Source organism: Rhinolophus hipposideros, assembly GCF_964194185.1.
Source record: "Rhinolophus hipposideros genome assembly, chromosome: 2".
NCBI classification, from domain to species: Eukaryota; Metazoa; Chordata; class Mammalia; order Chiroptera; family Rhinolophidae; genus Rhinolophus; species Rhinolophus hipposideros.
The window spans coordinates 109,538,672-109,552,421 of NC_138048.1; the positions used below are offsets into that span (position 1 = coordinate 109,538,672).

Below are 13,750 nucleotides of genomic sequence, written 5' to 3' on the forward strand. Positions count from 1 at the left end.
TACCAAACTATATTTACTGTTTACAGTAGTAAAGGACAACAAAGAATGTACAAACTGGTGAATTAACATGGCCAGCAGACACCCCACCCACGCCCCAACAGCAAAACACAAAGGAAAGGCAAGATTCCGGGCAAGCAAGAGATGATGGTCATGGTTGCACTGTCCAGGTGACAGAACAAGGCAGAGCAGGGCCACCAGGCAGCAGTGGGTCCGTACAGAGGGGAGGAGGAGAACTACAAGTTTTAACAGGTACAGATCTCCAAACGTTTCACAGACTGAAGTCACAGCTAAGGTTTGGGAAGCAGCAGAGCACAGCCCTAGAGAGGGACAGGAAGTCGTCTCTGCACGGGCCGTGTGACCACACTTTGAAGCAGCTTTTACACAAAACGTCACTGCAAATTCAGCAATACTTAATCGTTTTTTTATATCAAGACCGTAATTATTCATCAGAGCAAATAACAGAAGAAATCTGAGAGTACTATCACCAAGTGAGAAATGTGGGGACTGCTTTCCTCTGTAGTAAGAAAAGGGGAAAAGCCCATTTCGCTGTGCCAGGCTTCGCCCATGCAGCGTCACAGGCACTGCGCCCACCCTCGCCCGAGGGGACTCTGGTAGAGCAGAGCACCCAGGGCCAAGTTACTGAGGGACTCACTTATTTTCCTTTTTACCTTTTAGAAAGCATTCCAATATTCTCCCTTCAACTCTACCATATTCTCACAAAACTTAAATTTGCAACATTTGGCATTTAAAAAAACCTGTGCCTACCAGAAAGTTAAGTGGAAGTTTGTCTCTCATCCCCACCATGCCCCCTGACTTGTCCCACAGAAGGACCCCCACTGCAGTGACGTGAGCCCTCTATGTGACTGGAATAAGCAGTGGCAGGGTGGCGGGGGTCAATACCTGGGAAAAGATCCCCGTCTAGACTAACAGGGGACCTTCAGGCCACAAGCTTGGGGAAATGTCATAGGAGGTGGGGGGGGAACAAAAATGAGAGCAAAAACAAAACCGAAAAACTCACACTCATTTTCCTAAACAAAATGACAACTGCCTGGCCAGGTATTAGGCGAGGATTTGTCCCTGCAGACAGTTCTGAGTTACACCCGCGGGACGTCACAGAGGAAAGGAATTTTCGTGGATGTCCTCGGTTTCTGCAGACTCCTTTGTGATTGGCATGGTCACGTATTCACTATTCAACAGCAAACAAGGACGGTGACAAAGTGGGGCCGGTCCCTCTAGAGGTCACATCCTGCGCAGCAGCGGGTCTTCCAGGAGCCTCCTGTCTGCTGCTGGAACACGTCGATGGTGTCTTCGTCCTCCATCTCCAGCTGGCAGGGTCGACGGGACAGGCACAGCAAGAGAGGGAGAAGCTGTTAGTTGTCACGCCATCAGAGGTACGGAAACTGCTCTGAACACTGCGTCCACTGCAGTCCCCCTCACTAATGCACACCACCCCCTCACTGGTGAACACCGCCCTATCACACCTAGGCTCTGTGGACACCTCCCCACGTCACAAGCAGGGAAAAGGCTTTGTCCAGAATTTCCAATAAGCCACTTACTCACCAAGCTTCCCCTAACAAAATTCACAAAAGAATATTCAAAGCCGACTTTAACTGATAGCAAGGAAAACTAAGTCTCATTAAAAAATGAACAAGTATCTCAAATTCTTCCTGAAAATTAGACAAAGATTCCAATAAGGAACATCCAGTGAGCGGGGGCACTTCATAACCAGGGCAGTGGACGGTGCCTGCGGGTTCCAAAGCAAAGCCAATCAGGAAAGGACACGCTGGGAGGGGCCACTGCTGCCCCCCCACCCGGTCCCTCCCCTTCATGACCAGGCCCTACATGGGGCAAAGGCTCCCCACCTTCGCTTTCTGACAGCACGGGCACAGACTTCTACCTGATGACTGTCTATTCACAAAACTGACGGAAGCTGCTACCAGTTTGTACAGAGACCAACCAGGCAGTAATGTTTCCCAGAAACATTCTCAGAAATGCAGAGAAATACCATCAGGGCTGGCGGGTGCCCCAGACACCACATGGGGGGGAGCCAGAGTGACAGGCGGGAGGAGAGCTTTCCAGCCCCCTCAATTCAAGCCCCCAGGAATCCTCACAGAGCCAACCACTGTCTTAGCAGCAGCAGAGCCCCTCAAGGGGGTGGTAACACATCGCCTGCACAAGGCTACTCAGACTGATGGGGACTCTGAGGGACCAGACACTCCAACAGAGTCTGCTCTGGACTACGATGCCGTTGGGCCATCGGGCTGGCGAAGGACAAGAGCACAGCTTGAACCTCGGCCTCTACCTGCGACTGAAGCCTGAGACACGCTGGGCCAACACTTACACTTGGTGGGGAGGGCAGGTGCTTACAAAAGCTGAGCGTGCCATGGATGACGGTGTGCACACGTCTTTCCATCCACACCCCTTGTACACAAATGCTTAGGGCAGGAGGAGCAAGCGGAGGGGAGGGACAGAGTGACTAATGCAAATTCCACGTGTAAGTACGTTGGCCCCGCCCTCCTACCTGCCGCGTCGCCTGACAGGGAGGACATGTCTGACAAAGGGCATCGTTCTCATATGAAACACTGAGCTTCCAAATGAAAACTTAAACAATCTAGTAAGTAACACCATAAGAAAATGTGAGGTAGCCCACGTGAGGACCAGTCAGTAGCTCTCTAATCACACCCAAGTGGCAGGTAGCCAAATGCAGCAGCAGTAGCCCCACTTTCATACCTGGGCTGGGGTGTCTGCTTCATTAATTGGCTGCCCATCAAACCGGAATCTAATCTGTCTCATCGACAAGCCCTGAAAAGAAAAGGCAAACATCATTAAATATTTCCAGGTAAGGCATTAATTCAAAAAAGTCAAATACTCACACCAAATACCGAGTTCTAAATATGCAGATTGATGGTCCAGTTGACTGTAAACCTCCCGTGGCCTGTAATCAATTTCATCGATACCAACACCTGCAGGAATCACAGTTCTAGCAACATCCAGCCGGGTACCCGCCCTCACTCAACCCTCTCACTTCCCTCCAGAAGCCAAACAGGATTTCTACACTGCTGCCACCACCACTTCCAGACAGGAACAGGTCAGGCGACAAGGAGGTGTGTGACAAGAAGCATACATGACACTGGGAAGCAGTTCTAATAGCTGTGGCCTTGAGAAAGGCCACTGAACTTTTCACACCAACACTGGAAGCCAAAAGAAAATGATGCAATAACTCCAAAAAAGGAAAATGAATTTCGACCCAGAAATCTACGTGCACCCAAATATTCAAGCGTGAAAGTTTATAAAGAGTCAGTCATTGCCAGACTGCAGTGTCTCAGAGATGCAGCGTTTTATACAGTCATTCTGAACAAGAGCCTGGAAGATACACTCCATCAAAACGGGGGAAAGATTCATCCAGAAAATGCACAGGAGTGAATGAAAGAATGTCCAGAGTGACAGTAAGGAGACTCTGCAACGACAGCCGTGGAGCTGGTCTCAAAAGCAACCTGTCCAGGGGCGGCCGGACGGCTCAGTTGGTTAGAGCGCGAGCTCAGAGCAGCAGGGTTGCTGGTTCAATTCCCACATGGGCCAGTGAGCTGCTCCCTCCACAACTAGACTGAAGACAACAACGTGAGCTGAGCTGCCAAGGGGCGGCTGGATGGCTCAGCTGGTTAGAGTGTGAGCTCTCAACAAGGTTGCCGGTTCAATTCCTGCATGGGAGGGTGGGCTGTGCCCCCTGCAACTAAATATTGAAAACGGCGACTGGACTTGGAGCTGAGCTGCACCCTCCACAACTAGATTGAAGGACAACAACTTGGAGCTGATGGGCCCTGGAGAAACACACTGTTCCCCAATAAAGTCCTAGAAATACACATTCTTCCCATTCCCCAAAAAAATCTTAAAAAAAAAAAAAAAGGCAACCTGTGCACGTAGGGCTAGACTGGACCGGAGGGTCTCCAGGAGGGATGGTGGGAGAAGCCAGGACACAAAGAAGTGGTGGTAACCGCCCACCTAAGTGGGAGACTGGGGCCATGGGTTAGTGATGGACGCACGACCACCACCAGACCAGGAAAAACAAGACTTGGGTGAAAGGCAGGTGTGAGCACAGCCTGCGGTACGACCAGTGGGCAGCAGTCCCAGTGTCACGACAGAACCAGTGGGTCCTAGAGCAATCTGCTGCCAAGGACAAGGGACGCAGCGTCGTGTGGCAACGCAGTCGTGTGGCAACGTCAGAGCTGAGCCCCGCCTTTTCACAGGTGAAAATAACCTCTGAAATCAGAAAACAGTAAGCACGTTTACCAAGAAAAAGTGAAAGAGCGGAGGAGGGCAGGGCTTCTCTGGGTTGTTTTCACAACCAAAGCCAAGGTCAGAGACTGATCAGGGTGCGGACTTCCACAGCTTCCGGAGGGAAGTCCGCCTCCCACTCAAAGGGACGGGGCTCCTGGTGGAAGAGACTGAGCCCCACACCCCATCACACGAGAGCTCTGTGCAGGCAGAGCCACCCAGTGCAGGGCCCGAAGGGACTGCAGGGGCCCTGGAACCAGAGGTGAGCCCACAGGGGCATCTATGAGAACAAGAGCAAAGCAGCCCGTGGGATGAAGCACAAACGCACTGGAGCCACGGGCTCACAATGACACTACTAACAAGTGACAACTCAAAATGTTCGGCCCACTCGTCACTGGGGGAGGACGCTAGTGAAAACTGGTGAACAAAGGGAAAGAATCAGGCATTTTCTGGAAACCAAACTGTGACGAGGGCTGTGTCCCACAGACATGTTCAGGCTACAGTATGAAGGAGAAATGGAACTGTTCTGCAACCCCGAGGAGGGAAGCCGTCATGCACTGACCCCACTGCAGGGACCGCCGCCTCCCGAGGAGGACAGTGGACAGGCTGCTGTAGCAAGAGCTAATGGCACACCCTGGAGACACGGGGCTGAGGACATGCCCCTCCCTCCCCGCGCACACCGGCACTGCCAGGACCCGGCGCCCGGACCCCGGAGACGCCAGGAGTGGCGCCAGCCAGCACGCGCACCTGCCTCTCGCAGTAGGCCTTCATCAGCTTGCTCAGCGGGGTGTGCCTCTTGATTTTGAACTGGACCACGGAGCCGTCCTGCCCGGCCACCTTCAGGTTGATGTGGTCGTTCTCCGTCTTCACGCCCTCCTGCAAAGGACGCAAAACGGGGTCTCAACACCGTGTCCCAAATAACCACAAGATTTTAGGTAATTGCTGGGCTTTCCGTCAAGTCTTTCAAAGCAACCCAATTCTTAAAATTCTCCAGCAATCCAGTCACTCGTGTGACTGTATTATTATTACAAAGAATTTATTTCTAACTTCTATTGATATTTATCAGGCATCCATGTGAAGGAATGCAATCTACAGAGTTCACAGTTAATTCAAAGAAAAAATTCTTCTTAATATAAATCTAGGAAAAAGCTGAAAGCCCATGTCTGTTATAAGATGACGCCTGCGCAGCCAGAAGGCCACCATGCTGTGTGGCAGACCTGCCCAGTCAGACTTTATACACCGGCTCCCACCTTCCCTCTGCGCAAGCAACAGCCGTGGGAGGGAAGCCAGCCCTCGCCTGTGCAGGTTCCCGTTCCATCAGTCCCATCTGAGCTGAGCGGGGACATGTTATCTTTACATGATCCTTGACACACGCACGCTCCTCGACAATCACACACGGGTTTCCTGTCTCCTGGAAACACACGTGTCCTGGAGCAGGGGCTCAGTCTGAGGCATTTCCTAGGAACCAGAGTGACGCACCCGTGTGTGGCGCGCCTGCGTGTGACGCGCCCACAAGGGTCCTGCAGGCAGAGCCACCTCGTATATCTGGCTGTTTGGGAATAAAGGAGTCCTTTATTTTTGAACAAAATGATGAAGCTGACCCCAAGTCAATTTGCTAATAAATTTCTGATGGAAATCAAAGTGTATTCTGCACTTTCTCCAGCTGACACACAATGCTCATCTCTTCCCTGATGTGTCACTTGTCAGTGCAGCCCCGGAGGACCTGACGCCCACATCGGGGGCTCAGGGCCAGGGCTACAGAGGGCCCCTGCAGGATCCCACACCTGCTCCCCTGCCCACCCTGCGGGGACAACTGGGTCCCTTGTTTCCCTCCCTGTGTGCCCAGCCATCCTAACAGAAGGGGACGGCGGGTGACAGGGTGGAGTGGGGGGCAGGCAGCTGCATCCTGTATGCTGGCTCCAGGACATCCCAAGTGGGGGCACAGCTCTGTCCAGGGAGCTCGGAGTGGCCCCAGACATAGTCCCAGGAGGCGAGACCTCAGCAAGGAGCCTAAAGGAAGACATCCTGGGGTGGCACTTACTGGCCACACCGCAGCCCACCCGGCACCTGGGCACAGGCACCACTCACGCCCTCCCTCTCAAGTGGGGGCACTCAGTGACCCGAGGCCAAATGGGCTGGGGGGACCCTCTAGGAGCACCTACTTCATTCCCTAGAGACTAAGGACGCATTTGCTTTTTATTCCCATAAATGTTTTATTTTAGAATTTTACATTTACAGAAAAATTGCACAATAGAGGTGGAGAGAGATCCTATCCTGTGTGCCCCTCACACGCTTTCCCTTATGTGAACATCTCACACAGGCGTGCAGGACGTGTCACACCGAAGAAACCAACACTGCCCGTCACTAGCAATAAAACCTCAGGCTTTTCTGGCATCTGCCAGTTTTTCCATTGTCCTGTTTCCTTTCCATTTTCTGTTCCAGGATCCAATCCAGGGGACTACATTGCACGTAAAGATAGGATTTTTTTCTCAATTTTTTCATTGTGTTAAAATTCACATAACGTATAATTTACCATTTTAACCATTTTTACTAGCATTAAGTACATTCACAATGTTGTGTGACCATCACCACATGGCATCCACCTCCAGAAGTCTTTTCATCATATAAAACTGAAACTCTGTTGCCATTAAACACTAACTCCCGTCCTCCAGCCCCTGGCACCACCATCCTACCTCTTCTCTCTCACTTTGACTATTCTAGGATCTCACATAAGGGGATTATACGGAATCCATCTTTCTTTGCCTGGCTTTATTGAATGTAGCATCACATGCTCCGGGTTCATCCAAGTCGTAGCCGGTGTCAGAGGTCCTTCCTTTCTAAGGCTGAATAATACACTCTGTTGTGTGTATAGACCACAGTATGCTTACCGTCGATAGTCACCTGGGTGGCTTCCACATTTTAGCTCTTATGAATAATGCTGCCATGAACACGGGGTTGCAAATATCTCAAGACCCTGCTTTCAATTATTTTGGGTATATACCCAGAAGTGGGATTGCTGGGTTCGATGGTAAATCCCTTTTTAATGTTTTGAGGAACTGCCATGCTGTTTTTCACAGCTGCTGCACTTTTTTATATTCCCGCCAACAGTATACAATGGCTCCCTTTTCTCTACGTCCTGGCCAACACTTGTTTTCTGTTTTTCTGATAGTGGCCATCCGGGGGGGTGTGAGGTCTTGATTTGCATTTCCTCAGTGACTGGTGATGGTGAGCATCTTTTCATGTCCTTATTGGCCATTTGCGTGTCTTCTTTTGGGAAATGTCTACTCAAGTCCTTTGCTCATTTTGCTCTTAGTTGTTGAGTTTTAGGAGTTCTCTATATATTTCAGATACCTCCTTATCAGACATATGATTTGCAAATATCTTCTCCCCTTCTCCAGGTTGCCTTTTTACTCTGTTGCTAGTGTCCTTTGATGCACAAATTTTAATTTTCACGAAGTCCAGCTCATCTATTTTTTCTCGTATTACCTGTGCCTTTGGCGTCACTTCCAAGAAAGCATGGCTCAGTCCAATGTTGTAAAGCTCTTGTCCTGTTTTCTCCTAAGAGTGTTACTGGTTTAGGGCTTACATTTAGGTCCTTAATTTTTGTACATGGTATTAAGAAAGATCCAACTTCATTTTTTTGCATGTGGACAGAGAATGCGCTTGCTTTCATAATGAAAAAATACAGAAGTATTCAAACAAACAGGTGCAGGGAACAGAACACAAGACAAAGAGAAACACAGGGCAGAGGGCCCCCAGGGATGATGGCAGCACCAGCTCCCTCAAGGGGTGGGTGTAGCCAGGAAAGGTCCCAGGTACCTTTCCCCAAACCCCTAATAACTTACTAATAAACAAGGAGTAAAGGAAAAAACCATAACCCTAACAACAACAACCACAATTCACTGTCGTCTGTCCCCTGTCTCAGCCACCCCGGGAGAGAGAAGCTGCTTTCCCAGCTGACCCCCAAGGGTTTCCTCCCACCAGCATGATGGTCTAGGAGCACATATCCTCCTATATCCTCGCCTGGCACAGAGCAGAATGCTCCCAGCATGCACCCAGGGCACCACAAACCATTCAGTTATCTTGGACACAGTTAAAACACGTTTATTCAACTTAAAGGACCATGGAAGTGGACCACATGGGACGGCTATGTTTAAACACACTGAAGAAATGAGGAACAGGTGGAGGCCACCCAGAAAACCATAGAGGCATTTATATTTGGCAGAACAAATGATCTGGGCTGGGAGGAGTGATAACAAAAGGCTTAGAACCAAAATGTATTAAGTGAAGGCCGCTCCAACCACATCTGGAGAGAGGTTTGCCTGGAGTGTAACCTTTTCTCAAAGCAGGGCAGCAGAGTGCAGGCTTCCACAGCATCTGTGCTGCTGGGAACGCGCTGGGCTCCGGTCTGGGCTGCAGAAGGTGCAATTTCCAGTTCCAGGCTGGTATCAGACGCAGCCTGTGTGCATTCAACTCAACGGCAAATCTTCCTCTTAGTGAAAAAAAACAGGCCCTAACAGTGCAGACGCAAAGCTTTGGACACATGTTTTGAATAATAGTAGTTAAACCCAAGTGCCCGCTTACCTTCGGAAGGACTGGGGCCAACGCCTGGGAGGCGTGCACACTAGAGGGCGCCATGGGGACCGGTGGGTGCACACCAGAGGGTGCCACGGGGAGGGTGAGCGCACACCAGAGGACGCCCTGGTGACCAGTGGGTGCACACCAGAGGATGGGACCGGGGCGGGGGGGGGTAAGGGGGAGCGCACCGGAGGACGCGGCAGGAGGGGCTGTCCGGTTAAGACTGGCAAGGCGCGCAGACGGGCCAGGCCTCTCGGGGCCCCTCGGGAGTGGCCTGCAGTGAGGACTTAGGGTGTTCCCGGGGAGGGTTCCCCGCGGGGGACGGAGGAAAGGATTTCTCCGTGAAGGGGGTGGCCGCGTCCGAGATTCCCGCTGCTGGTATGTGAGCGGGAATGGGGGGGTACCGGTGGGAGGGAGGCTATGTCGGTGGAGCGTACCCCGGCGGGGGACTCCACGAAAGAGGGGGTCCGGATGCGGCAAAGGGTCCAGCGGGGAAGGGGCAGTAGAGACTGGGAATCCGGGCGAGGAGGGTCCCGCTCCCGGTCCCAGGTCAGCTCCAGGCGGGGTTCCCCGCTGGGCAGGCGGAGCCTGATCCGGGGAGGGGCCCGGGCAGTCCCGCAGCGCGTGGAAGGCGGAGCGGGGCTCGTAAGGGTGGAGCTGTCGGGCGGGGGCGGGGCGCGGGCAGTTTGGGCGGAGCCTGGACGGAGGGCGGGGCGCGGCCTGGGCCGAGAGGGCGGAGCCTGGACGGGGGCGGGGGAGGGGAGCCGAGCCGCGCGGAGGCAGCGGGGGGAGGGGTGGAGGAAAGGTGGGGGAGGGGTGGGGAGGCTGGGGGAGGGGCGGGAGGCCCAGCGCCGGGAGGCCCCGCCAGTGCCGCCGCTCCTGGCCCGAGGCAGAGCCCGGCCGCGGAGGGCGCGCGGTGTGCGGCGGGGACGGCGGGTGGCACGCCGGGGGCGGGGGTTGACCCCGGGTGCCGGCCAGCGCCCACCGGCTCTTACCTTGGGCTTCTCCTCGGACATGGCTGCGCACGGCGGCGAGGCGGCACCGGGGAATTAGACAGCGCCGGAGCCGGCGAGTCACGCTCTCGGCCCGCCGCTCTCCCGCCGCAAATGCTCGCGGGGCCGCGCTTTGCCCCCCAAATCCCGGAGCGCTGGTTGGCCGGGGCGAGATCACGTGGCGGACGCGCGTGCACGACGCGCGTGCCCGGGGCGTCGAGCGCGCGCCCGGCGGGGCCGAGGTTCCTGGCGGTTAGGAATGCGTCACGGGGCGGGGCCTCGCGCGATCCCAGCGGTCCCCACTCCCGGGGACGCTCAGGGCTCTGGGCTCGCGGGCCGCGCTGGGACCTGCGGGGAGCTCGGGGCGGCGAGGGCGGGGGGCGAGAGGGGCGCGCTGAGAGCCTGGGGCCGGGGGCCGCGTCAGACACGGCCTGGCGCACTCCCGCGGGCCTGGCTGCCACCTCCGCGCCGTGGCCCACAGACCTGGTCCCTCACCTACTTCGGTAACTCAGCCAGCCCAGCCCAGGCCCACCCACTCATTTCCTCCTTTCCGAAGGAAAAGGAAAGTAAGACCAGTCTGGTGAACCACCTCCAATGACCACAGGAGACCTGGGTAAGCCAGGGTGCCTCGGAGGTGAGGCCCTCCTGGAAAAGGCTCGGGACCCAAGAAGGCGTCCAAGGCGACCCTCCATAGGCTCCATCCACCCAGGACACTGCATTTGCCCATTTCGAAGCCCACGCAAATTCAAGTCTGAGCTCCTTCACCCAGAGCTGCAGGTGGACAGAGGCATAAACAGGGATGTGCATGTCTTTCTCTGGCAACGTGTCACTCTGACCTTAGCCAGGCCTTCCTGTGCCGTTTCCTCTTCTCCTTTTGTCTAGTCCCCCTTTGGGGCTTCTGAACCTGGCAACTGGAAGCTGACCACCTGGGGGAGATGGTGGGAGGGGTGCAGGAGGCACTCTTGTGGCCATTTTGCTAACGTTTCTGGAGTGCACACCTTGTGCCAGACGCTAGCCCTCTGCACCTAATCCTCACAGTAACCCATTTCACAGATGAGGAAATTGAGGTGCTGAGAGGTCAATTTACACACCTGAAGTCCCAGTTGGTAAGCAGTACAACGGATTTGAACACTTGCGGTTGGTCAGTGAGCATGACCAGTGTGCTCTACCGCCTCTGGGGGCACACCCAAGGTTAGACCCCACCAAGATGGTCCACAACGGGCACTCAGGCAGTCACTGGAAACATGGGGGAGAACGGGGGCCATGGTCAGGATGGCCTTTCAGCACTTTGAGCACACATTCTTAGACGGCCCTGCCTCCTCTGTCCTCCCTGTTTGTAATCCTGATGCCCTCAGATGAAATGGATCAGGGATGGCTGACATTTATCTACTACTCAGGGTGTGCCAAGCCTGGTACCAAGCTTACATCATCCTACTCAAGCCTCACAACACCTTGAAGCAAGGACTCTTGTGATCCCTATTTTACCAATTAGGAAATGAAGGTTTAGGGGGAGGGGTGGACTGCCCAGGATGACGCAGCTAAGAAATAGCAGGGTCTGGATTTGAACCTGTGAGGAACCATTTCCATCCTGCCTGAGTGAGGCCCAGGCCACTAGGTTCCACTCATTTCCTGTTGACATCACAAAGCCATAGATCCAAGTTTTCATGGACTCTAATTTCACAAACCTCTGATTCTTAAAAATCCACTTCTTGGCCAGAGGCACCATCTAGGAGAGGGGACAGGGCGTCCCTAAATGGAGCTGCCACATCACAGATTGGCAAAATTTCTCCATGAAAGGTCTGGTCAGAGTCAACGCCCCATCTCAGCCAGGACCAAGAGTTTGGTCTCTTTCATCCTGGACCCATGGCGCACCTCTGTCAGAGGACCCCTAGGTAGAATAGCCCACTCAAGCTGTGCTTCCGGGAAAGGGGAGCCTTCCGGCACCTGCCCCTTCCAGTACAGAGATGCACAGTGGGGCCCAGACTGCCTCCTGCCGCTGCCCCCAGATCGTTGGCTGTGGTGTGTGACTTCAGGTAGGCAGTGATCAGATCCATCATGAACTCTAAGACATCATCAATGATGAAACATAACATTGTATGTGCCACATACATACTAAACTATGACAAGTTATGGATGGAAGACACATCCTGTTTTCAGACTTAAAGTGTGAAAAATACATAATTTAGAATTTATAAAACACAATATCTAAATATGTTACAATTAGAAATTAAACTATGATCCATTCATAATGAAAGACTATGTCACTATTAAAAGAAATGTGTAAAGAAGAGTAGTTGGTAGCAGGAAAAGATGCTCATATGATAAGTTTTTAAAAACAAATTATAAAATTATCGTGGTTTTGAACAACCAGAAAATCTGTATGAAATATTTTGAAAATCTCTTTGAAGACATCAGATAGCTACCAAAACAGAGAAGACTTTCTCTAAGGGGCAGAAATCCCAGCAAGAAAGTGATTTTTTTTCCCCTGTGAGGTCTTTGGTGATTACTATGATGTAGCAGTCAGCTTGGGCCATCGTAACAACATACTATAAACTGAGTGGCTTAAAGAACAGACATTTTTTTCACAATTCTGGAGACTGGAAGTCCAAGACCAAGGTGCCAGCAGGGTTGGTTTCAGATGATGCCTCTCTCCTTTGCTTGTAGATGGTCACCGTCTCCCTGTGTTCTCACATGGCCTTTTCTCTGTGTGTGCATGGAGAGAGGGAGAGGGAGAGAGGCAGAAAGAGGGAGGGGAGGGAGCGACACACACACACACAGTGCAGTCCACAATATATGCAGTGGACAAGAAGTTGAGACACAGAGCAGAGCTCTTGAGTCTGTTAGGTGGGGGAGACAATAACTGGACATGGCCAACAGCATGATAAACTGGGGGTCGGGGGGCACTCTGATCAATAGCCTGGACCTTGAGCTGGAGCACTGAGCTCTACAACAAAGTCGTAAGGCTGACCTCCTCACAAAGACTGAAACCAGCCTCCAGACAGCTCACTCCCAAGTTGGACTAAGCTGATCTCTCCTCCTCATTGCCAGCCGGAAGCAAAAAGAAATCTCTGGAGGAAAACATCATCTCAGGCCTCAAATTAACTAAAATAGCTTCATACACAATATACAGAATTGAATAAAAGTTTACAAAGAAAACCAGAAGATGATCCAACACCAAGAAAAGTGTGTGTGTGTGTGTGTGTGTGTGTGTGTGTGTGTGTGTTTGTGTATGGGGGGGAGAGAGAGAGAGAGAGAGAGAGAGAGAGAGAGTAAATCCACAGGAAAACAGGATGTTGGCATTATCAGACACAGACTTTAAAGTAACTTTAAATAATATGTTCAAGGAAACGAGATGAAATTTTTCAACAGAGAAGTGGAATCTATTAAAAAAAAGAAATTAAATTTGAAGACAAAAATGCAATCATTGAAATTACAAATTAGATAGATGGGTTTAACAACAGATTAGACACAGTGGGAGAGATGATTATGAACTGGAAGATAAGTCAGAAGAAAATATTCAGACAGAAGCAGAGAGAGAAAAAAGTATGGAATGTATAGTAAAAGACATGAAATATAGTGGAAATGTGTAACATATTTGTAAAACGGAATTCCAGAAGGAGAAAAAAGAACAGTCCAGAAGCAATATTTGAAAGATAAAAAAAGAGGATTTTTCAAAATTCACCAAAGATAACACACCACAGATTAAAGAGAAACTACCAACCCAAATGAGAAATAAAAAAGAAACCACACCTAACTATATGACAGTAAGCCTGTTGAAAACCAAAGAGAATATCATTGTTTTAAGGAAAAACAAAAAGACTCACATCGCACTTTGCAACACAGACATTGAAGCCAGGTGACAATGGAACGACATCTACCAAATGCTGAGAGAGAAGGAGTACCTACAC

General features: G+C 51.8%; 1 protein-coding gene across 2 annotated transcripts in view; it reads right to left on the minus strand.

Annotated features, from left to right (window-relative positions):
* Positions 1–13,750, minus strand: part of SUMO3 (small ubiquitin like modifier 3) — a 27,020-nt gene continuing 13,270 nt past the window's right edge. The window contains exons 1-4 of one of the 2 annotated variants that reach the window (XM_081070717.1): positions 9,846–10,601; positions 5,020–5,148; positions 2,731–2,802; positions 1–1,325 (exon numbers count right to left, since the gene is read on the minus strand). In XM_081070717.1, coding sequence (XP_080926843.1) covers positions 1,233–1,325; positions 2,731–2,802; positions 5,020–5,148; positions 9,846–9,866 — 315 coding nt within the window. In that variant the 5' untranslated portion in view covers positions 9,867–10,601 and the 3' untranslated portion in view covers positions 1–1,232. Of the gene's footprint in view, positions 1,326–2,730; positions 2,803–5,019; positions 5,149–9,845; positions 10,602–13,750 lie in introns of those variants that run through there. The other variant, XM_081070716.1, reaches the window with a different exon arrangement.